General features: G+C 39.0%; 1 protein-coding gene across 2 annotated transcripts in view; it reads left to right on the top strand.

Moving 5' to 3' along the window:
* Positions 1 to 22,894, top strand: part of LOC26514317 (putative uncharacterized protein DDB_G0286901) — a 28,895-nt gene extending 6,001 nt beyond the window's left edge. Inside the window, exons 2-3 of one of the 2 annotated variants that reach the window (XM_014903696.3) lie at positions 17,997 to 18,949; positions 21,451 to 22,894. In XM_014903696.3, coding sequence (XP_014759182.1) covers positions 17,997 to 18,949; positions 21,451 to 22,773 — 2,276 coding nt within the window. In that variant the 3' untranslated portion in view covers positions 22,774 to 22,894. The remainder of the gene's footprint in view (positions 1 to 17,996; positions 18,950 to 21,450) is intronic. The other variant, XM_014903697.3, reaches the window with a different exon arrangement.
* The last annotated feature ends 3,573 nt before the right edge of the window (positions 22,895 to 26,467 follow it).

The raw sequence follows: 26,467 nt of genomic DNA, 5'->3' as shown, positions 1-26,467 counted from the left end.
AATTGCCCTAATCGCTAGGCTACAGTCTGGTCTGCTGAGAGCAATAAGTCTCGCCGATCTTTTCTGAGAGCGTGTCGGCCAGATCAGACGTGAGGTTCTACAGGTCTGGAGATTACTCCATTTCCTATTGGCTGCCAGGTAAAAAAACTCCCTGCACTTTAGCCTGCAAGTAGCCAAGGGAATGCCTACAAGTTCTTTCTCCGGTTGGTAGTCCCTGCCCTAGCTAGTTCATCTGCGGTGCAGTTTCCCTCGTGATCCGTGTGACCGGTAACCCATATGAGGTAGATGTCATGCTGTTCAGCCATCTCGTTGAGAGATCTGCGACAATCATTGACTGTCCTGGAGTTGGACGAGACAGCCTCCCACCTGGCCGTTAAGTTTTGATCCATCTGTGTAGATGTGAATGGAGCCCTCCGGTCCCGGTGTCCGGGCGTCCCATTCCTCCCTCGAGGGGATGATGATTCTGTAATTATTGGTGGGTTGGGCACGCAGTAGTCCGTACCCCCCTCAGGCATGAAGTGATGCAGGTCCAGTCTGGTATGACCAAAACTATTCTTGTTCCATAGATTCGCCTCTTGCAGTCTTATTGCCGCCATAGTAGCTATCTTTACCCCCATCAGTTCTACCGGTAGTAAGTCAAGGATGAGATCTAGGGCATCGCTAGGCGTAGTGCGTAGACTGCCTGTTATACAGACTTCCGCCATGCGCTGCGTCTTCCTGAACCTATCCCTGCATAAGGAGTTGTCCAGGGCAGGCCACCAGACCACAACTCCATAGAATAAGATTGGTCTGATGATCGGGGAATTTCAGGCCTACCGCCTTGCGGCAGGTATAGAGTGCTATTGCCGCTTTCTTAGTCCTATCTGCGGTGTTCAGCTTCCTGTCTAATGTGATGCCTTAGGTCGCATAAATTTGTGGGAATTTCCCTACGCAATGATCTTACAGCCGTCACCCTCTAAGGATCGCAGTAGGCTGTTAACCGCCACGCTCCAGAGTATGGTGAGACTACACCTCCTTGCGGGGTGCCCTTCTTGACGTATCTTCGAATAGTCGAACCTTCAAAAGTAGCCTTGACACTCCTGTTGACCAGGATCTGCCGTATTAGGTGAACTGATCGGTCGTCTATTCCAAGTCCCGTCAGTGCATCAATTATTGAGCACGACAAGATGTTGTTGAAGGCCCCTTCTATATCCAGAAAAGCAACAAGTGCGTATTCCTTAAAGTTGATCGCTCGCTCGGCGATCATAGAGATTTCGTGCAGGGCTGTTTCTGTTGATCGGCCCCTTTTGTAAGCATGCTGAGAGCATGAGATGTCACTTGGGTTAATGTTTAGTTGGAGATGGAGACCTAAGAGTCTTTCCATAGTCTTAAGGAGGAAGGATGAGAGACTTATAGGTCTGAAGTCCTTAGGGGTGCAGTGGGATGGTTTGCCCGCCTTATGTATGAATACAACCTTCGTGCACAGCCACGCCTTTGGTACCATACCCTGGCCCTGGATAACTGAGCCGGTAGAATACCGTCTGGGCCCGGAGATTTAAAGGGTTTAAAACTATCTATTGCCCATTTAAGATTTCTGTCACTGAGGAGGTAGTTGAGTGAGCCCTGGTGACCCTGGCTACGCATCACCTGGGTTGTTCCTTCCGATGAGCAACCCGGGAAGTGTGCGTTGTTAAGGGTGTCCAGGGATTCCTGGCTTAAGGTTGCCCACCGCCCATCCGTGTTCTTAATATAACCTACGATGGGGGCTGTATTAGAGAGAATCTTTCTTAGGCGGGCGGCCTCTGATGTCTCCTGGATGTTGGTGCAGAAATTGGCCCAGGCCACCCTCTTTGCCTTTCGCAATTCCTTGTTATAGCGCCTGAGTTCAGCTTTATAGGCCTCCCACGACTCGTCTGTGTTGGTATGGTACGCGTGGTTAAAGGCCCTACGTGCATTTTTCTTGAAGGGGGCTAACGACGAGGTCCACCATGGAGGTTTCTTCGATCTGCTGCTACCTATTCTTTTCTTGGGGCAGGCCCTGTGGTATGCTTTTGCGCTCGTCGCAGTAAGCTTATCTACCATGGCGTTGAGTCCCTCGTAAGTCTTGATAATCTCTGAAGGTGGTTCACCTATCTAGTATCTATCTAGTATCTTTTTATAGAGCTTCCAGTTTGCCTTCCTAGGATTTCGAACTGCTTGCTTGGTGAAGTTTTCAAAATTTACGGCATCGCAATGTAGCGGTGGTCTGAAAAGGAGTGTTTGTCTAGGACTCTCCAGCTGGTGATTGCATCTGCCAGGGAGTGCGAGAATAATGTAATGTCAATAACCTCTCTCCTGTTCTTGACGACGAAGGTGGGTTCTGAACCACTCTTACCCACTAGAAGCTTAGAGCTGAGGATAAAATCGAAGATTGACTCACCCCTCTCATTTGCGTCAGTGCTTCCCCACTGACTGTGATGAGCGTTGGCATCGCATCCTATTAGTAGGTCGATTTTCTTCCTCTCGCTGTCTTCCACAAGCCGCCTGAGTAGCAAGTGCGGTGGAGGTCCAATGTGGTCATGACCCATATACGCCGAGCATATTCTTAGATGGCCGCCTGGGCCTTCTGTCGATGCGGCTACATGATCTTCATTGCTGAAATTTGGTAGCAAGAAAATGTTAAGGCTCTTTTTTGCTTGTATGTATGCATGCTCGCTTTTTACCTGTTACATCGGCTGTGCACAGCCTGAAATCCGAGCCCCCAAACCGAGAATCCTGTCTCCATGGATCCAGGGTTTTTGGATGAGGGCCACGTCAGCTCCACTTTCTGCGAGATGGAGCAGGAGGGCGGCGGATGCCTCCTTACTGTGATGGAGATTTATCTGCAGGAATGTCAGGGACATCCTTTAGATTCTCCACCACAGTAACCTCAGCCTCTGTGTCGGAGCCTAGCAGTGACTCCTCCTCCATACCGACGCCTCCAAGAGCCCTTGCCAAGTCACTCTCCTCTGAGGTGTACCTTTCCAGAATGTCCTCCTCCACATCTGGTTCCTCCAAGTCCTTCTCTTGTGCGTCTATCTCCAAGTCGATGCATCCTGACTTATTTTTCGCATACGACTTGTAGATCCTCACTGCTACGTGCCCGTACCCGTACTTAATACGGCTACCAGCACCCTCCAGGATCCTCGCAGTCTCCTCATTTAAAGTGAGAACGACTTGCCTTCTTAGTCCCACTGCTTCCTCCACCTTGGCGACTCTCCTGTCCACCGTAGGGAGTGTGGGATTGGACATTTTTAGCATGGCCAGTATGGTTGCAGGGTCCGCCGGCTTCTCTATCAGCCATACGCGGGCCCTCGGTTTCATTCCTCACAATCATGCGCTTGTAGAGGCCTACAGACCTCGCATCTTCGCAGCGTCTTCAGACCCTGCGTCTTCGCAGTCCGGTGAAGGTCCTCCGCTCTTGAGCATCTCCTCCATGAAGCGACCATGCAGCTCATTCACCACCCTCCGCCAATACCGCCGGTGCGAGAGGAGCTCAACCCTGGGATCTTGCCCCCCACACCGTTCGGTGGTCCCATAGTGGCCCCGTTTTGGGGGTTGGAGCCTTGGCATCCCCCCTACACCGGCGCAGCTCGCCTCCGGACGTTGTCCCTCAGTGGGGAGCTTCGCCATCCCAGCGTCTCTTTGGCCTCTGTCTGCCTTGGAGATTGACGGATCTATGATCCCATTTCCGGACTTTCTTGGGGAGTTCCATGCTCCACTATTTTTGTTTGTGTTGTTGCTTTAATTCATATTTGAACCCACGAGTAGGCGGGAAGGAGTTCGACCATCATGACATAGCCCGCTTATCATGATAAGCATGATTGAAACTGAGGGGTCGGCCGGTCCCCCCAGAGTCCGCATATTTACGTCCGTGCACCCCCCGGACATGCATCCCTCGGCATATGCTGTTCCACCTTGGATTGGGGTGATTTGAGGAAGGGAGTGTTCTTCTCCCCGCCCGACTACGATTCGCTAGCGTTCTCGGCAGAGACATGACCTTACCGGGACCTGTTACCAGCCGCCCTCACGTGGAGAGTATAGTCGCACTACCAGCGGTGTACACAGATACGGCACATGAACTCATACGTTTCTCCCCATGTAGTACCCGTTGGCAGACGGCCTACCCACCTAACCCACCTAAACCCACATAACCCCTAACAAAATAATATAGACGCATTTTTACATTGAGTTTATGTACGTATCTTTAATAAGGAACAAGTTATGAATTTTTATTTTAAATACATGCATTATATACAAACATGTGGATACATGTTTGTCACTTCTGAGCTCAAAGTGTTATAAAAGTGGTAAACATTTTTGTTGCCGTTAATCTCTATTCATATCGACTATACACAAAAAAAAACAAATATTCAAATAATAAGTTGTTTATATATTTATTTCATTATTTTTTATTTAAAAAAGTCAATGTATCCAATTTTTCACGGTTGTACTTTTTCGTGGGTTTTCCCAAATTTTAGTACTTTGTCCAAAGACCTCTAGCTTTAATGCGCCTAGGCATACTTAAGCACTAAGAGATTGGTGTCCAAAATTATATCGTTTTTCATGATACAATTGATTTTTACCAATGGGCCACTGTTGCACCACGTAAAGCAGCCTCACACCATCCTCCAAGCTTCATAGTTTTGTTAACTTGATGTTTTTTAATTTCTCATGTGGCCGGTGCATGTAATATTCCTTACTTTTGAACTGAAAGCGGTTTATTTTGGTCCCGTCTGACTATATTACTTTTTTCGAGTCCCCTATCGTACAAGATATATTTAAAACGTACAGTTACATTTTTCTCAGAGAGTGGAGGTTTCTTTTGTTTAATTGACGATCTTAGGCCGATCCTAAGCAGAACTTTGCGTGCTGTCCACTCAATTACAGGCTTGTTTATGGCAAAAAATCTATGGTATCATGAAAAAGGAGCAATATCCTAATATTTTGTGACCAATCCCCCAGAATTCAGTGGCAAATGTGCTTACCATGTTGATGAAATCATTTTTCAACAAGATAGAGAGGCCAAACACACAAAAAAAATCGTAGAAAATTTTTCTTTGCGTAGAAATCGTAGACATTTTTCTTTGCATCTCACATACTTGGGGTAGGTACACCACTTTTAGATGTGATACAACTCTGCAAAGGGGAGGAGGATTGTTAATCTTTGTAGACTCCAAACTCGCTTCTGAAGAGGTAAAATCACAGGAGTTTGGTGACATTGAATTCCTTTGCATCAAAATCACTTTGTCCGATCAATCTTTGTATGTTACCTGTTCTTACATACCACCTTCGTCCGAACCGCCAACATACTGGCAACATTTGTCCGCTATTCGTTTGGTATTCGATCGTCTGTCTGATGGTGAACAGCTGATAGCTGTGACTTTAATATCCCAGAACTTATGTGGTCAAATGTTGAAAATTCACCGTCTTTACAGCTTAACTCCCACCACGACTTCCCTGCGGGCATGTTTGTCATGTCACTTGGGCAAATTAACAACGTTAGAAATTCTTTAGGTCGGCTGTTGAACTTATGTTTCGTTTCTGATCCTGATGGAATTACTTTTTCCAGAACTTTGCCCCTGTCTGACCCTGAGGATCCATATCATCCCACTCTTGAGCTTTCAATCGAAAACAACTCCTTAAATGACCTTAGGTTAGGTTAGGCCTCATAAAGTTCGTTTCTTCCGTAAGGCTGATTTTATGAAATTAAACCTGGTACTCCATCAAGGCCTGGCGAATACACGGGCTTAACCATAACTTTGACTAACACCACTTTGATCGAAAGATAGGCAAAATATAAGGTTGGCTGATTGGATATTATAAGTGTAAGGCTGAGCTGGACTGCTGCTAGGTGAATTCGTTATTCAAAAAAGGTGTGCAAAGATATCGAGCATTTCCTGATCAGTGTTCGCATATGAGTTTTCAAAAGTAAGCCGAGGTACCTGATACATTTTTGCGCTTAGTGTTTACCAAGTTATAAAACTGCTTCGGATCCTGAGTAAACTAAATCCAACAGCGGCGAATATAACTCCTATAATTTTCTGCGTTATGCACGGTGAAATAATCTGTGTTTATTTAAAATATTCTTTAAATTTATAAGGTGCCGTGTATACCAAGGGGGAACGATTTCATAAAGTCAGCCTTACGGAAAAAACTAACTCTGTGAGATTTAAGTGTAGACTTAAGGTCATTTCAGCTATAGTTTTCGATTAAAACCGCAAGAGTGGGATGATATGGATCCTCAGCGTTAGAAAGGGGCAACAAAGGTCTAGCAGCCTTTGCCAGTATGTGGGTGGTTTGGATGAAGGTGGCATAATAAAATAACAAAAGTGAACTTAATTCTTTAATACAAATATGAAGCTTCATTTAGTTTAATTTTATGTTTTTGACCTGAAAATAATAATTTAATCGTAATGACTAATCTTTACCCAAATTGACTAGTTTACCAAAATTATTATGACTTGAATGCGACCATGGTTTTGGTTAAAAACTTCTGCTTACCTACAAGGCATAGACTCAATCACATTGGATTTATGGCAGTATTTTTTATTGCGTCTAATATGAATCCAAACAAATCTATCTTTGTCTTAACGTCCAAAAGACATTTTTTTAATTTTAGCGTATTTTTGGAAAAGCGGGGTCGCCTTTCGTTACTATTTAGGCTCAAAAAATGAACTCTTCTTGCTGAATGCGCTTTCAAACGCCGCTCTCAATCAGTCTATACTTATGCTTCGATTTGTTAAGGTTGCATTCATTTAATATTCGTTCATCAAATTCTTTCTGCCACGTTTCTCCTCTTTTGGTGTGGTAGATGACAGAAACTCGAAAACAGCCAAATGATTTGCTATATAAGTTAAGGTGTCCTTCCATGGTTCACCTGATGAAAAGTCGTTGGTTCATTCTTGGATAACGTTGGGAGTACAATTTATTTGTGTCGCTTAATATTAACAATCGGTTTTGTAAGTTCTTATTTAACGGAAGGGGTATATTTTTATATGTTGATGGAGAATGTTGGAGTTGGTTCAGCTTCGTAGTTCGGCGGTCAAGAATAGACTGACTTCCCGGAGTTGTGACCCTCCGATCGACTGTTCGATATCGGCCGATCTCCCACTCCAACTCTATGTGTGGTGTCAGCGTGTGCGGTGTCGGCGTGTGTGGTGTCAGCGGGTGAAGTGTCAGCTATCCGGAGTCAAGAGTCAAGAGAGAGCATAACACTCAGGGTGTGTGTCAGCTTTCCCGCAACATTCTAGTCAGCGTACATAGTTGCACACTTGTGACATAGATGCACTCTTGCGACATACCCGGATGTACTTGAACCCATAGCACTTGAAAAGTGCTCGTGAAACGCCAGACATTAGCTGTATATTTTGGGCCGTTTTCGACGATCATCTTTTCCGAGTTGAGTATCGCATTCTAGTCCTCCGCGTCTGGTGATCCTGCAATCCATTTCCAGCCTAAACCCAGTTTATTGCTCGAGCTCTGCGTGATGATGGCCTCATCACTCTGTTTATTCCCTCCGCTGCTTGCTCCTGGTAGTGTCTCGTTATTGTGCTAACACGTTGGTCCTAACACGGTTGCCGCGTCCCGGCTGGTGTCGTCTACTAGTTGCATTATCCTTGATAGGTCGATGACATGTACCAGCATAAACACTCCATTGATCCGCTATACTGCTCCTTGTTGCAGGGGAACGACGGGTGCGTCGTACTTGAATATGCGCGCGGCTGATGTGACGCCGATGATTGTAAGACTCGTGGAGCATCGTGATCGAGAAATAAAGAAAGGCTTGTCTGTATACTATTCGCGCTTATAATATTTGTGTATTCATGCTTAAATTACACAGTGTAACAGTGATTCTGAACTTTTGAAGTGACATAGTAGGAATTGTTAATTGGGTCGAGTATATCACAAAACCATTTTTGAAATATTTCTAACACCCTCAAAATCTTGATTTATGGTTAAAAACCCGTTTTTCGGGACTTGTTTGCGTTTAAAAATTCCTGAACGCGTTTTTTTCAACCGATTTCAAAATTTTTGGTGTTTTTTAATAGTGAAATGTTGTAGCTTTTGAAAAAAAAATATATCTTCGATTTTGTTAAACAAAAAGAACAACATTTTTACATCTGAAACTGAAGTTTTCGATTTTTGTTAGTGTTTTTCGGATTTTGATGCCAGTTTTTCGGTACAACTTACAAAAATTCTGTCATTTTTACCACATATCAATGTTGTCTCATTAATTCTGAATAAAATGAGACAAATTTCATCAAAGCATGGATTGGAAGAATGGGGTCTTGAGTACTAGTACGTATTTCGACCTACTAAGCAATGCGTGATTCTAACATTGTCAGATTCTAAACCTTAACTTGTTGCCATTCCTCGCGTTGTATTCTATGTATGGCACGCTGGATAAGCGTCCGTCATAAAATTTGCCTCATCGCTAGCGTTCTCGTTGTCGGCCTTATGGTGTGGGACATCATACTCGAGGCTCGTGTCGTAGGCGCTCATCGCTTCGTCTTCGTAAGTAGTCTGACAAGCGGAATTTTGCGTGTCGTTTTCAGGCATTGTCACCACGCTAGACGGAACCGCCGTCATGTGGTACAATCGTTGTTCCTTCCTGAAGGGATTCGAACCAGGCGAAGTATTTTGGGACCTATCATCGTTTCTACGGCGTACGCCACAGCCGGACTTAATGTTCATGCCCGCCGGTGCCATTATTGGTGGTTGGAATGAAGACGAATACCGTGGGGATGCTTTTGGAGGCGCTTAGCGCGATACGCTTGTCGGGTAACGGAGTTAAAGAAATGGGGCGAGCCTAGTCGCGTGTTCCATACGTACATTTCCCCTGACCGATACATTCTGCAGCTCTAGACAAAAGGAATATGCCTCAGGCAAATTTTTTGGGCCCCGAATAACGAGTAACTTAGAGGCTTCGCCGTTAAGCCCCCTTACGAAAACATCCAGCGCCATGTCCCTATACATCTCAATTAGAGCGCTGGCCACGTTAGGCGCATGCTCTACCTGCTTGGGTCAATTGGCTTAGTTGATATTCAAGGGTTCGGACGTCTCGCTTATCGGCGTAGTGAAGCGAGAGAACCCGCTTAATTTCCGACCAATTATCATCGTCTACATTGTAAGAAGAAAGCGCCAAATCGGCGTCGCCTCTTATTTTCTGCCTAATGTAGAGAATGATGGTCCTATACAAGGGCTTGCCTATAATGATCTCGTAGTCATTAACAATGGCTTGAGCCCTGTTAACCCAGGACACAAATTTCCCGGGCTCCCCCTCAAAAGTCTGAAGTTCCTTCACACAATCTGGCAGAGTGGACGTTTCTTTTAATTCGTATTCGGTGCGCGGACGGACCAAAGGAACGGGTTGGGTTACCGCAGGGTTACGTTTTTCGTGTTCTTGTTCAAGCGTGGCTACCCTTGTCCCGACTTTCTTAATATCTTCCTTTACTCCTATAACCTGTTCTAATAGGGTCTTAAGGCTCTCGTCGAATTTTTGAAGGGTAGATTTGATTTCTTTAAATTCTTGCAATATAGTTTAATATTTGTAATTTTAATGATTATGGTTATAATAAAAAATAATTTTCAATCTTTATTTGACTTGAGGAGAAAGGGAGAAACGCTTTACACGCCCTTTACAAGCATAAGTGTATCAATATTTTAGTGTTCGTGTTGGTCTTCTTTAAATTCTTCTGATGATAAGAAAAAAGAAAATTTTTTAAATATGTGGAATAACAGAATTCAATATTATTTAATTGTAACAGGGTGTAAAGTGAACGTGTATTACGGGTGCTGCTTTGTTGCAAATTTTGTTGTATCTTTTGCATATTTTCGCATATTTTGTTATATTTTTTGCATATTTTCGCATATTTTGTTATATTCTTTGCATATTTTCGCATATTTTGTTATATTCTTTGCAAATTTTCGCATATTTTGTTATATTCTTTGCATATTTTCGCATATTATGTTTCTTTGCATATTTTTAATCTTTCTATTGCATACTTTTAGCTTTTGTTATTTTTGCGTTCTTTTATTTCTTTGGCACTGGGCGCGGTGGTCCGTATTGTTCCGTTTTAGCTCGTAGGCCTACTCAGGTACGGTTGCACACACAACCCACTAGGCAGTTTTTTTTGGGTGCATTCCACACCTCTTAGCATTTCCAGTAGGTTGCCACACACCTACTGTGAATGGTGTGTGGCAACCATTTTTTTTATTTTTATTTTTGATTTATACTTCTTGCCACTCGCGAATATGCTCACGGTGGTTCTCTTTATTTTTTTATAAACGGCAATATTTTAACACTCGCGAATATGTCAGTGACAAACCGCCGCAGTGCGTAATTGCATTTCTCTTTTATAACACAACAAAAACCCTTTTTATATTATTTTTTGTTTATAATTCTTGCCACTCGCGAATGTCTTCGCGGTGGTTCTCTTTATTTTTTTATATGAAGCAATATTTTAGCACTCGCGGATATGCCATGGTAGTAAACCGCCGCAGTGGGTAATTGCTTCATTATTTTTATCACAACACAGATTTTGCTTTTACTCTTTGTTTCTTTACGCAACTTTTTTGTTATTTTTCAATTTCATTTTCATTCTTACATTCTCTACTCTTTCCTATTTTTCTTTCCCCTTTTTTCTTATTTTCCAATATTATTTTATTTTATTACTTTCCTTGTGGTTCTTTTCTACTTTTACATTTGTACTTTTTATTTTTCCTACTTCTCTTTTATTTTCTTTTTTTTCGAGAAAGATCTTTGCTACTTCATTTTTCCTATTTCCTTTTTTTTATATTTTAAGAAAAATCCTCTATCTCTCTAAAATTCCTCTATCTATTTTAATTTTTTTTATCCTTTTTATTTTTTTTTATTTTGAGAAAACTTGACTACTTTGCTTTTATATTTTCACCTTTCTCTATCTATTTTTTCATTTTTTTATTTATTTTTTTATATTTTCTTCATTTTGAGGAAACTACGTTTTCACTACTGTATGTTTTTGTTTTACTTTCAGAAAACTTTACGTTACTTTACTTATTGTACTTTTACACTTTTCTCTATCTATTTTTTCATTTGTTTTTATTATTTTTTTTTTTTTGAAAGAAAAAAAAAACAAAAAAATCTTTATTACTTCACTTTTATTCTCTTTTTTTTTCGCGCGGTTCCCACTGCATACGTACAGCCCACCTCCCGTCCAACCGACCGAGGGACGCTGCCGCATAACGTACGGCTCGAATCGCGGGGATAGATCCGAGAACGTTTAGGAGAAGAGTAGGGGTAAGATATTACGAGGAAGAGTGTTGCATAGATAAGGCGTTTAGTATAAAGGATTTAAGATTGTTAGTGGAGCAAAGTGGCAAGGTGTGGTAGAGACCATTGTAGTCCGAACATAATACCCTGAACGGATCGTGTTGGGCATATGTCGAATTACAATGGCTAAGGAGTAGAGGACGGAAGTTTCTAGTCCTTCTACTAGGAACGTTAAAATTTAAGCGTGTTAGTAAATGCTGACTGTCTACATTACCATATATAAGATTATATAGAAACATAACACCCAGCATCGTTCTACGATTTGTTAATGATGGTAAGTTGATTAATAAAAGTCTACTATGATAAGTGGGAAGGTGAAGATTTGCATCCCAATTAAGTCCCCTAAGGGCGAAAATCAGGAAGTTTTTTTGTACAGATTCTATGTGATCTCGGTGTACTCCATATTGAGGACTCCAGACACACGATCCATACTCAAGAATCGGACGAACCAATGATGTATATAACGTTTTTGTTATGTACGGGTCATTAAATTCTTTTGACCATCTTTTAATAAAGCCAAGCACACCCATAGCTTTATTAACCATGGTAGATATATGGTCGGTAAATTTAAGTTTCAAATCTAAAAGGACTCCCAGATCGTTAACCTGAGTTAATCGTTCTAAAGCGTTCCCATAGAGAAAGTACATAGCCTGGTGAGGACTAGTTCGATAAAAGGACATGAGTTTACATTTCGATCCATTAAGCTTTAGGGTATTTGCAAAACACCAATTTTGAAATTTATCCAAATCGGATTGAAGTCTAGATTGGGCACTAGTGAATTTATACTGAAGACAAAGCTTAACGTCATCAGCGTACATAAGTACGAGTGAATCAGTTAAGGCAAGGGGCAAGTCATTAATAAAAAGTGTAAAAAGTAAGGGTCCAAGATGGCTTCCTTGAGGCACCCCAGATGTGACGCGGACTAGACGCGAGGTAACATCTTTAAAGAAGACACGTTGGGTTCTTCCAGATAAGTAGCTCGAAATCCAGATAAGGAGGTCAGTTGGGAATCCCAAAAGACTGAGTTTACTTATAAGAAGCGAATGGTCGACAGAGTCAAATGCTTTACTGAAGTCAGTGTAAATGACATCTGTTTGTAAGCCATTCCGGAACCCATCCGTGATAAAAGATGTTAGCTCCAGTAAGTTGGTAGTGGTGGAGCGGCGCTTCATGAAGCCATGCTGGCATGGAGATATTATTGAACTACATAGGTGTTGCAAATGTGGAGTGATAAGTTTTTCAAAAAGCTTCGGAATTGCTGACAATTTAGAAATGCCCCTATAATTGGCAGCGTCGGATTTTTTCCCTTTTTTATGAAGAGGAATAATGTAAGATTCCTTCCACATAAGGGGAAAGATTGAAGTCTCCAGCGAAAGATTAAAGAGTTTAAGGAGCGGTTTGCACAGAGCCTCGGCGCAGTTCTTCAGAACACAGCCTGGTACTCCATCGGGGCCTGGCGAATACACGGGCTTGACTTTAAGAAGACCCAATAACACACCACTTTGATCAAAAGAAGGGCAAAATATAAGGTTGGCTGATTGGATATTATAAGTGTAAGGCTGACCTGTACTGGTGCTAGGTGAGTATGTTGTTTGAAAAAACTGTGCAAAGAGATCGGCCATTGCCTGATCAGTGTTTGCATATGAGTTCTCAAACATAAGCATAGGAGGAGAAGATACATGTTTGCGCTTAGTGTTTACAAAGTTATAAAACTGCTTCGGATCCTGAGTAAACTGAATCCGGCAGCGGCGTATATAACTCCTATAACATTCAGCGTTATGCACGGTGAAATTGGACCGAGCTACTAAGTATCTTGAATAACTAACTGTACAGCCAGATATTTTATGTTTATTTAAAAGTCTATTCATAACGATCTTTAAATTTCCTAGGTGCCTTGTATACCAAGGCGGATTAATTGAAACGGACGGATATTTCCATGGCACGCAAACGTCGAAAAATTTATTCAAAGTATAATAAAATTTAATTAAGGCAATGTTTACATCTTCACATGCCAGTAGATTGGACCAATCAAATTCCAAAATTAACTTATTTAATTTCATAAAGTCAGCCTTACGAAAGAAACGAACTTTATGAGATTTAAGTGTAGGCTTAAGGCCAATTACGTTATTGTTTTCTATTAAAACCTCAAGAGTGGGATGATATGGATCCTCTGGGTTGGAAAGTGGTAAAGTTCTGGAAAGAGTAATTCCATCAGGATCAGAAACGAAACACAAGTCCAGCAGCCGACCTAAAGAATTTCTAACGTGGTTAATTTGCCCGAGTGACATGTCGAACATGCCCGGCGGGAAGTCATGGTGCGAATTCAGCAATAAAGACGGTGAATTTTTAACATTGGACCACCTGAGTTCTGGGATATTGAAGTCACCCAGAGCTACTAGCTGGTCACCATCAGACAGACGATCAAAAACAAACCTAATAGCGTCTAAATGTTGCCAGTATGTGGGCGGTTCGGACGAAGGGGGTACGTAGGAGCACGTAACGTATAATGATTTATCGGACAATATGATTTTAATGCAAAGAAATTCTATGTCACCAAACTCTTGTGATTTAATCTCTTCAGAAGCGAAATTGGAGTCTACAGAAATTAACACTCATCCTCCCCTTCGCAGAGTTCTATCACGTCTAAAAGTGGTGTACTTACTTGGAAAAACTTCGGAGCTTAAGATCTCCGGCTTTAACCAAGTTTCTGTAAAGACTATAATGTGAGATGCAAAGAAAGAACTATCAGAATACAGTTTGGGAAGCTTACTTCGTAACCCTCTAGTAATCTGATAGGTTTTTCCTATCCACTTTTCCTTTTTCTTTTCTTTTATTTTGGGAAAGATTTTTACACTTTTACACCTTTTTCTATTCATTTTTTCTTTTTTTGTTTTTTTTTGGGAAAAGAATTTTGTTTGGGGAAAGAAAGAAGAATATTTTTTTCCTTTTTAAAACCCGTAATTCACATTCACTCTACTTATCTGCTCGGGCGCCAGTTAAGGTGTCCTTCCATGGTTCACCTGATGAAAAGTCGTTGGTTCATTCTTGGATAACTTTGGGAGTACAATTTATTCGTGTCACTTACTATTAACAATCGGTTTTGTAAGTTCGTATTTAACGGAAGGGGTATATTTTTATATGTCGATGGAGAATGTTGAAGTTGGTTCAGCTTCGTAGTTCGGCGGTCAAGAATAGACTGACTTCCCGGAGTTGTGACCCTCCGATCGACAGTTCGATATCGGCCGATCTCCCACTCCAACTCTATGTGTGGTGTCAGCGTGTGCGGTGTCGGCGTGTGTGGTGTCAGCGGATGAAGTGTCAGCTATCCGGAGTCAAGAGTCAGCATAACACTCAGGGTGTGTGTCAGCTTTCCCGCAACATTCTAGTCAGCGTACATAGTTGCACACTTGTGACATAGATGAACTCTTGCGACATACCCGGATGTACTTGAACCCACAGCAATATTAAATTGGGAATTGCTTATGCTATGGATTGGGGTTTAAGAGTCTGGGGTCGAGTTCGAGGCGTAGTCGTAGTAGGGGTCGAATAGTGCTGAGTAAGGGGGGGGCGAAAGTGCCCGGTGTTAACTTATATAATATTACGGATACCCTAAACTAAAACTTTACAGAACAAAAATTACTTTTGTTAATTTAATGTTATAATACACATATTCAAAATATTAAATATTTTAATATAACAATATAAGAAAAACCCAAAATTTTTTTTTACATTCCTAGGGGTTTTCTTAGATTCTAGAAGCATTTCAAAATCTTAACAGTGGGAAGTTAGTCACTAAACTTTATTAGGTAAATATATATATCGAATAGAATATATCTGACCGATCCTTATGAGAATTTAAAATGTTAGAAACAGCCCTTTAGCATCTTTAAAATCATCAAAGTTATGCCAATTCCGATCATTAGTCGGCCGATCCATATTAAATGCTTATATCGACGCAGGAGATGATCCTGATCAAGAATATTTTATAGGGTAAAAAGAGATATCTTCTCTGCATTGCACACTTTTGACCAAAATTATAATACCCTCTGGGTATTATAAAAAAGGGTATTAACTGATCAATTCGGGCCCAAAATGTTCGTATATTGTAGTTACATATCCCTTGCCATATGCTCTTTCATTTAGATTGCCACCTTTAATCTCTGGTCCCATATAGTATATACCTCAGGGAAAGAAGTATAACATGTTGGCTGATAAGTCCCTGGTCTGACACATAAATAGCGTCGCTAGTATTGAATGCATATTATTGTTAATATGAGCATGTCCGTCTGTCCGTCTGTGCGTTTCTACGCAAACTAGTCTCTCAATTTTAAAGCTTTCGAGTTGAAACTTTGCACACACCCTTCTTTCCTTTGCAGGCAGTAAATAAGTCGGAACGGCCGGGATCGGTCGACTATATCCTATAGCTGCCATATAACTGATTGATCGGAAATGCCATAACTTGGTTGTTTTTCAAGTTAGAAGCTGGGAGTTTCAATGGATTCCTCTTTGGGCAACATAATTCAATATGCCAAATTTCATAAGGATCGGCCGACTATATGCGATCCGCTATATATTTAATAATATAAGATGCGTGGCGCCACCTAGCGGACTGCGACTGAACTGCAAGGGTATATCAACTTCGGCTCCGCCCGAAGTTAGCTTTCCTTTCTTTTTTTATATAGTACTAACTTTCAAATGATTCGAGTCAAAATTTGACGTTTGTCAGTCAATTAGTTTGTGAGATAGAGCGTCTTTTGTGAAGCAACTTTTGTTATTGTGAAAAAAATGGAAAAAAAAGGAATTTCGTGTTTTGATAAAATACTGTTTTCTGAAGGGAAAAAATACAGTGGAAGCGAAAACAGTTATGTGCATTGAAATTGTTTAAACAAAAAAACGAAATAATTATATTAGGTTTTTGATTAAATTTATTTATATTGCTGGAATACATATTAACATAAAAATAACAATATAGTTTTCGCAAACGTTTTGATTAACTTTAAATTAAATAAAGAATTTTAATTTTATATGAAATAAGTATATGTGCATAATGCACGAAAATTCGAAATACAAGTTAAACAATTTTAAGTACACTTCTTAATAATTTATATGACTTCCTTTCTTAATAAAAATTTGATTAATCCGATTGAGCATTGAAGTTGCTAAGTTTTTCAGAGTTGTCGGAATAATTTGATCCCATTCCTTGATCAAAGCCTTTTTAAGGCACATTAACTGTGGCGAACTGGCGGCCATTCTTTACTTTACTTTAAACTTTATTAGAAAGAATTCCCCAAAGATTTTCTATTGGGTTTAGGTCCAGGCTGATCGGTGGCCATACCAATAGCTGTATTTTTCTAGTTGCCAAAAAGTTTTTAATTTGACGAGCTGTGTGGATTGGTGCGCCCAAACCATTAATGATCCTCCACCGTGGTTTCGCTTATGGCAGACCTGCCGTGGTTGCCTTTTGTCGCGCCAGTACTTTTGACAAGAGTCAGGACCGTCTAAATTAAATTTTTTTTCGTCCGAAAATATAACTTTTTAATCTTCTCCGACCGAAATTTGTATTGCTCAGCAAATTGTAAACGAGCGGTTATGTGGCGCTTCAATAGCCTTGGTACAGGGTCGCGTGAACCATATGTAACCATTTTGTTTTGGGTTAAAATTTTAAAATTACGTCTTTTGGATACTTCAAGATTCAGTTGACCTTCAATCTCCATGCAAGACTTGTTCTCTTGAATTGCTAGACGCCGAATTTGTCTCTTGCACCGCTCGTCGATTTCAGTGGGCCTGACGCTTCGCTTTATTTTTCCATAACTTTCCGGATTTTTAAGGAAGTTACTAATTATATTCCTGTGCCTATTTAATCTGGCAGCAATATAAGAAATGGTCTGGCCAGATTCAGCCAGTCCTTTGATCATTTCGCGATCTTCCTCTGACAAATATAAACCTCGTGGTATTCTACCGTAAAATCAAACATAATATTAATTATTTTATTATACAAGGATAATCAATATATTTTACTTATGTTCCGCTGACTAAAAAATATTTTTAGATCACACTTCTTAGCTTACTCGCTGTCAACAACAGAATAATCTTAATTTGCACATATACATATTTCCTATTGAAATTACAAGTTTTAGCACATGTTCTTAGAAACAGTACAACGAATGAAGTCCAAAGAGGACCGTTAAATTAGGAGATGTTCATAAAAGATAAGAATACCAAATTGCGTACTTACAAAAACTGTACCGTTAACTTTAGAGAAAATACAAGCAAATTAAAAAGTGCACATATACTTCTTTCCCTGAGGTATATGCAGCTGTGGTGATCGACTTAGAATATATATATATATATGGAAAGGAGGTGAGGTATATCGGCTCAGGAGTTGATATAAGAATTTCCGTCCGCCTTTTTTTTGGATCGGTTGACTTTATCCTATAGCTGCCGTGTAACAGAACGATAAAAATTTGTTTTTGTGTTTTTGAAGAAAAAGGCTTGTTTTAATTTCTTAAATATTCATACTAACGAAATAGGTCTGATACTGAAATAATCATGAAGACCGGCCAACTGTACATGATGCTTTCAATATATGTATATACTTAAAACTGCAAGGATATACAACGCTTCCCCCTTCTCGTTTTTCTTTGTATATAACTTATTATTTACTTACATGGTTTTTATTTTCTAGACGACTTGTCGTTTGAGACAAATTATGATGATACATTAAATTTAACTGGGTTGCGAACCGACACCTTGGATTTTCAAGATTTCATGGTAGATGTCGAAAATGGTGTTGAAATTTTTTCTGGTTTCCAAAAATCAGACCAAATAAATAGTGATTATTATATGGACCCAAATACATCACTATCCATGCCACCTTGCTTGCTACGAAGTTCTTCTTTATCATCAGATGGCCTAGACAGATTTTTTAAATACAAAGAAAATCAAGATGAAATAAATATGCGTAATTCGCCATCTCCAGTTGGAAGTTGTAGTAGTTCAAATTGCAGCTTTACCAGTGGAATCCAGAGTGATATATCGGAAACCTCACAACATGTACTCCACAAATATATCGATATGGAGTTTCCTAAACAATTTGTAACACCAAAAGATTTATTGGAAAATAGAAGCAAAGACGAAATAATTACTAAGTGCGAAGAAAATTTTTTATCACCATCTTCTTTAACTTCACTACTACAAGTCAAAGCACCCTGTATGCTGGAAACTAACATTGTATCCACTCTGCAAAAGGATGATATTTTGCATCAAACACGAAATTTTCAAAATATTGTTCCAATAAAAAATTATTCTCAGGTTGCGCAAAGGCCAACTATGTTTACCAAGACAACGAATGAAGAAAAATCGCAAATAAATAGATCGATTAAGTCTTGCAACCAAACAAAAATAGAAAATTGCTCTGATAATAAAATAATAAAAAGTATTCCTATACAAGTTCATACTGATTTTAAAAATGAAATTTTCATTAAAAATGTATTAGATGAAAAAATGATTAAAAAACAGCAACGCATGATTAAGAACAGGCAATCGGCTTCTTTATCACGTAAAAAGCGAAAAGAATATGTTGTGTCATTAGAAGCTCGACTAAATAAACTTGAAAAAGAAAATAACGCGCTTCAAGGAGTGAGTATTATAACTTTGTCGGAACTTTTTTTGTACTATTTCACATAGGTAATATCATATTACATATTAAAATAAATTCGAAAAGTTTTCTTATTTTATTACTTTTTAATAGTACAAACTGGAAAGTTAAGCAACTTAATTTAAGTTAAAAGCCATAAGATGAGTTAAAAGATTGCAATTGGTATTAAATATTTTAAGTCATATATAGATAAATAAGTTAATAATTAGTACTGTAATACTAGAACAAAAAAATATATACGCTTATAACAGCATTACTATTGTTGTGCATAAACAACGCTGATGGAATCTTTGGAAACAATTTCTATAATATACGGAAGTGAGTTATTTAAGGGGTTACACGTAGTTGCGCGGTCGATATACAAAGCATTTTGAAATTTTTATCACGAACAGAACACTGTTGAATTACTATTAAAAATTATTCAAGTATAAACTCCTTTATCCCTTTCTCAATTTGGCCGAAAATCAATGTTTATTTACAATATAAATTTTTTTTTTGGGAAAAATTAAAATTGTCGATTTTTTCTTCTTAAAAAATATAATAACAAGGATTTGTTCTGGCCATTTCAGATACACTGCTGCACAAAATTATACGACATCCGTGAAAGTATTGTTTGAATCCCCGATACAGTTTATTTTTTTGAATGGATGCAGTATTCGGTATAAACACTAAATAACTGTTCTGCATTTTTTTTTTAAATAGCAAATGGCGATTCTGCAATTGATTTTTTATCACTCTTCACAGTGAGCATTAGAGCTTTTTTCGGTAGAGATCTATAACTCCAGCCTCACCATGTCTGTCAAAGTAGGTCATCGAATTTCTCATGGGATCGTTGCTAGAATCAATAATCTTGCAAATATTGACGGAAAAGATCTGAGCTGTCGATATTTAATTATACTCTTGCAGAGGGTGTCATAATTTAGATCCAAAGTGTGCAACGCAGTGAAGGAGACATATCCGACCCTAAAAAGTATATATATTCTTGATCAGGATCACCTCCTGAGTCGATAAAAGCATGGAGTTTTCTCTTGTTGTTTGTCGTATGAGAATTTTTCATTAATTATAGTTTATTCGATACACTTACATTTGATGAGCGTACTCTACAAAATTTCTAGACTACAATTATTCGATAAAGCCTTTGTTTCATTTCACTCATTTACTTTTGTTTTAATTAACGCATTGAATTCATTTATTTAGCTGAAACCATTTCGGACGTACCGTTTCGGAACGATGAATTAAGGGGGCAGGATGGTTTCAGAGGCTGAAAAAACAGGATTTGCGAATTTTTTTTTCATTTCTGAGTGAATATAATTATTAAATTTTTTTACACAATAAATGGATATATTTGGAGAGTATCTAGGAATTTTTATTTTTAGGAAGTAATTACACAGGTCGACAATTTCCAACTTTTCCTCCACGAATAATTTTACCTGCTCCATGACCTTTAGGCACCTCTGAACCAAAGTCCAGAACAAACATAGGTTCTATCACCCACAGTTACCGCGGTACACCTTTTTGAAAATATGAGATTAAAATCTCATATTTATTTCACGAAAATATTGTTTAACCACCTTTAATAAATTCAATAAAATTATTTCGAGTTTCCCTTAAATCCAAAATTAAACCATGGTAATATCTACTAACTTTAGGAAAATAAAAATCTTCAATAGAAAAATGTTTGAGGAAAAATCATAGAAGACCAAAAATTAATGTAGAAAATCGGAGATTTGAACTTTGGATGAGTATTCCAAAGATATGGTAACTGCTAGATACTATTTTTTAATTTTAGTACACATACTTTTCAAAAATTATATGTACTAGAAATAATGATGGTCATCGCCAATACACGGCCTAAATAATTTAATATATCGTAAAATTTGATTAATTTCTTCTCATAGGTCACCCGCGGAAACTGTGGGTGATAGAACCTATGTTTGTTCTGGACTTTGGTTCAGAGGACCTTAAAGGTTATGGAGCAGGGCAAAGTATGCGTGGAGTTTTTTTTTTTGTTGGCCTGTGTTATTATATATCCCAAGACGGGCAGTCGGCCGGAGTCGCTTCAAAAAATTTTTATCTTGCGGTGCGTAAAGTCTAGCCTTACAGTGTTATCGGAAATAAAAAGAGACTACTACTTCGCTATTGGGTTTTTCACTTTGTTTGTTCTTGTATAAGTTTGTTTAAATAAAAATGGAGTAGAGTAACTTCAACTTGAATTTAGTAATTTAGCAACACATATAGTATATTTACAGGCAGTATTTTAAATAAAAATGGCAATGCTAAGAATAATAGTAAAATGTATTTTTGTTGACCTATTTTTTGGAGATGTTTTGAAAAATAATCTATTAAACTTTTCGAATACATTATAATATTTTTGACCTTTTTGCTCATATTTTCTATTCTCATATATCTATTATATAATTTATATTTTTGGAAACTCCTTTTTGAAGAATATATCTAATCTTTCATTTAATTATTTACACAGGAAAACGTCACACTGCAACAACAGTTAATTTTTTTAAAAAAGAATTGTAATTGCCGGAGAAATTCTCGACAAAATGTAGTCGATTCGCCTTTATCTCTTGGAAACAACAAAAAGATGTTCATAAAAGTTTCACCAAAAACGAAAAGTCTTCATCAAAATTTAAATTCAGTAACTGTAAAAAAAAATGTTGCCGTTTTATTCGCCATGGCTTTTATGGTTACTTTAAATGCAGGACATTTTCAATCATATCTCACAACGCCAATTACAAATGATGACAATAATATCATAGAAACTTCAGTAAAAGATTCGACACTAAGCGGACGCAGACTACTTTGGACAGAAAAAACAAAGGAACTTAATACAACATTTTATTCAAATTCTCGTCATTCAGACATACCCCCTTTACACTTCTTAAATGAAAATATACATACAAAGAATTTTACAAATAGTATAACGACTTCATCCAATATTCAAATTTCCTTGGATAATTCATCATTACTAAATTGTGTTGGCCTATGCAGATCATCAAATTCTAGCCAAAATCAATTGGAGTTCAATAGAATTTCTCAAAATTTACATAAATGGGCCTATGGTAATTTTGATTCATCTTCATTGATAAATGGCAAAAATGAAATACACGATACCAAACTTTCCAATGATTATTTGGATCATAATAATATGTTTGGAAATAATTTTAATTCTAACCGCAAAGAACTTTTTAACGTTAATAGATTCTCCACTGAGGTTCACGGAAAAAAGAGAAAAGCAGATTATACTACGGAACAAAAATTAAAAAATAAAAGTGAACAGATTAATTTAATGAATAACATCAGACAGAAAAATGACACATTTTATATTCTTTCCTTAAACGTGGAACATGTAATTTTACCAGCATCTAACATGAATAATTCTATTCGGCCAAAACTGTCATTGTTATTACCAACTAGAGATACCGGACATAATGGAAAAAAAATGTTCATGCAAGTGGATTGCGAAGTATTAAACACAATAGAACTCGAGGTAGATAACCATATTAAAGCTGCTTTGCCAAGTACAAATATCACCAATTTGAATTCTTCTTTGAAAACTTTTAAAAATTTATATGGCAAAATACAAAATAATCAAATGTATGATAAAGAAACTAACCATGTTAAAAAACCGCGAACTCGTTCCTTTTATACGAATGTTCCAAAAAAAGAAGCAACAGAAAAATTCCGACATGTTAAATTCCAAAACTATTCGGTTAAAAGTAGTGGGCAAAACTCTGTTTCAGTCTTAAGCGCCAGAACCACTGAAACATTACCTTCATATTTAAAACCATAATAATTGATAAGTTTAAAACAAAATGTAGGAAAAACAACCAGATTCATATTATAGTGACTAAAAATGTATATTATACTTATAGAAAGAAATAATCGTAATAAAGAAAAAACTATAAAATAAACAAATTTTAAAGTTTTTCAAATATTGTTAATGGTTCACTATTAATAGAGTATGTATTTTTGCATCCCAAATACTTCGGCTCGGCCGTCTGTCTGTCTGTTAATTTCTACTCAAACAAGTCTCTCAGTTTAAAAGCTATCGACTTTAAAATTTGCACACATCCTTCTTTCCTTTGCACGCGTACTATACCCTAAAGCTGATGTTGGGCCAAGCAGCCAAAGGCGAAGCTGTTTCAAATAATTTATAAAGACTCTGAAACGGGTTTGCTTCTGAAATTTTGTGCCCTTTTGGGAGATTTTTGAATAGCTGCTGCACACTAACTTATCTTGCATTTGTGTGCGTTCTCCCGCCTCGCCTTTTGCCAACGAATTGATAGATAAATGCATTGTTCAGGAATTCTATTGCTAAGCTTCATTTTTTTCTTTACTTTTATTTTTGACATCGATTTGAGCTTCTGCGGTTTTAGGGTTAAATTAAACCCCGAAGAATATATTGAAAATCTGCACTGAAAATCGTCTATTTATTCTAATCATTAATAGCGTAACCTTTTGGTACCTTACTGTACTGAGGTACTCTTCCCATTGAGCAATTGAATTCCTAGCTTTGGCCCCATGGTCCTTCATTTCTTCGTGGTTCCTAAGATGATTTGCCCATCGCTATTGTGGCCGAAAAGGCAACCATTGAACTTCGCGCCAGGAACCTACGGCTTCACCCACGGATATCGCCTACATTTAAAAATTTTGCCACCGCATCCGTCAGGAAGAGATTTCTGTCCAGGATTTCCAAGGAAGAACCCATCTGGTGTTACGCATCATCCAGCTTATCTATTTTAAGGAGTTGGTTCCACCCTCATGGGCGATTGCGGAACCCTGCCCGGATTTTGATGGGCGTCATCCGATCATTCTTCCAAGATGCCATCCCGTCACTTCGGCTATAGTGACTAACTTGCATGAATTCATGAACGTTCTCAATACTGGCCATTTGGGGGAGGAAGCCCGTTTCAAGGGTTTTAAACAAATGCATACGCTGTTTTCGCGCAAAGCCTCGTCTATTGGAGTATGTCATGGCTGATCTTCCGACCGAGAGAGTTAAAAAGTTCCAAAGCTTTGATAAGAGGTGTTTAGAGTCTCGAAATAAGGGCCCTATTAAATGTTATGTGAGCGTATTAAACTGCTTCAGTACGAAGGCACTCCATTTGGAGTTAGTAGAGGACCTTTCCACAGCTTGATTTCTGAGCGCTCAAACGCTCAGACAGACATGGTCGGATAATGCTACCAATTTTGTGGGTGCCGAGCCAGGAACACCAGACTTCTCTGCACGAGTTGTGCCTGTCGGAATCTATCGAGTGGCGGTTTATACCTCCACGCTCTCATTTTGGCAGTCTGTAGGATGCAGCAGTAACGACGGCGAAACACCACCAATATCGGGCAGATGGTCCCGTAATTCTTGGCTTCGAGGAATTGAGGACATTGTTATGGCGCATAGCATCAATCATTAATTCTAGACCCCATGTTTCGATTTCAGAAAATCCTGCCAACCTAAATATGCTAACCCCGGCTCATTTTCAAAATGGCGGCCCACCCTCAACGTTCATCGAACCGGACCTTACTGCCCTAACCTTCAACCGTCTGGATGGGTGGTAGGGAGCCTCCATCTTGCAGCAAGTTTTCTGGGCGCAATCTTACGCTGTTGCAGCAGCTTTTCATATGGCGCACCCCTGGCCCCGTAGTTTCTGTTGGTAACATAGTTAACATAATAAAGTGGCCTCTGTCTTCAGGGAGCTGGTTCCTGCGCGTGAGGAAGTGAACCTTGTCAGCATACACGGCATGCTGAAGACAGCGGCTGGAAAGGCAAAGCGTGCGGTGTCAAGGTTGTGTTTGCTGCCCCTCAAGGGTTCTGTTGAAGCTTCAACCATCAACGGGAGAAGGATGATGGGCCAAGCAGCCAAAGGCGAAGGTGTTTCAAATAATTTTGAAAACTAATAAAGACTTAGAAACGGAAGACCAACGACAAAGAGTGCGGTGTCAAGGTTGTGTTTGCTGCCCCTCAAGGGTTCTGTTGAAGGTTCAACCATCAACGGGAGAAGGATGATGGGCCAAGCAGCCAAAGGCGAAGGTGTTTCAAATAATTTTGAAAACTAATAAAGACTCAGAAACGGAGGAGCAGCGGCGGGTTTATCAGCAGATTCTATTTTGTTTGTTTCTCCTACATTCGCATACGTTTGGTGAACGAAGGCTTTTTTTTATACCCTTGCAGAGGGTATTATAATTTTGGCCAAAAGTGTGCAACACAGTGAAGGAGACATCTCCGACCCTATAAAGTCATACTCTTGATCAGGATCACCTCCTGAGTCGATATGAGCATGTCCGTCTGTCCGTCTGTCTGTTTCTACGCAAACTAGTCTCTCAGTTTTAAAGCTATCGAGTTGAAACTTTGCACACATCCTTCTTTCCTTTGCAGTATAGGCAGTATATAAGTCGGAACGGCCGGGATCGGAACGGCCGGGATCGGTCGACTATATCCTATAGCTGCCATATAACTGATTAATCGGAAATGCCATATCTTGGTTGTTTTTCAAGTTAGAAGGATGGGAGTTTCAATTGATGCCTCTATGGGCAAAATAATTCGATATGCCAAATTTCATAAGGATCTGACGTCTATATACGATCAGTTACATATCTAATAATATAAGATGCGTGGCGCCACCTAGCGGGCTGCGACTCAACTGCAAGGGTATATAAACTTCAGATCCGCCCGAAGTTAGCTTTCCTTTCTTGTTTTAAATTTTTTTTTTACCATTTTTACGGGCAATAATGGGCAAATTTTTATGTAAAAATTGTACCTCCGACATTACAACCACGCCAAAAATTCAAAATCGCATATATTTCAAAGTAGTTTCGTTCATCCGCACAAGAAACTAATATTTGAAGTAAATCAATTCAATTTTTTTATTTTCGATAACACTGTAAGGCCAGACTTTACGCACCTCAAGATAATAATTTTTTGAAGCGACTCCGGCCGACTGCCCGTCACGGGATAAATAATAATTATTTCTTAACAAAAAAATTCCTAGATATTCTCCAAATATAGCCATGTATCATGTAAAAAAATTGAATAATTATATTCACTCAGAAATGAAAAAAAAAACGCTAAAATCTGTTTTTTTCCAGCCCCTGAAACCATCCTGCCCCTTAAGCTTCATATTTACATGTATTTTTGGGATCGATTTGAGCGGCTGCGTTTTTGGGTTAAATTAAACCCCGAATAAAATATTGAAAGTCTGAACTGAAACACGTTTATTTATTCGGCTGCTGTTAAAAACCATTAAAAGCGAAACGGTTTCCACTGCCCATTTCCTGTTCAACTGCCGCAAAACGTACGGATCGAATCGCGGAAATAGATCCGAGAAGGTTTACGAGAAGAGAGGTTTACGTAAGATATCACGATATCACTAAACGCCATATCTGTGCAACACAGATATGGGGTTTAGTGTAAGGAATTTATGATTGTTAGTGGAGCAAAGTGACAAGATGTGGTAGAACCCATTGTAATCCGAACATATGGATAGTTTTGG

This window comes from Drosophila ananassae, chromosome 3L (genome assembly GCF_017639315.1).
Source record: "Drosophila ananassae strain 14024-0371.13 chromosome 3L, ASM1763931v2, whole genome shotgun sequence".
Classification (NCBI taxonomy): domain Eukaryota; kingdom Metazoa; phylum Arthropoda; class Insecta; order Diptera; family Drosophilidae; genus Drosophila; species Drosophila ananassae.
This window is presented reverse-complemented; position numbering and strand designations above follow the sequence as displayed.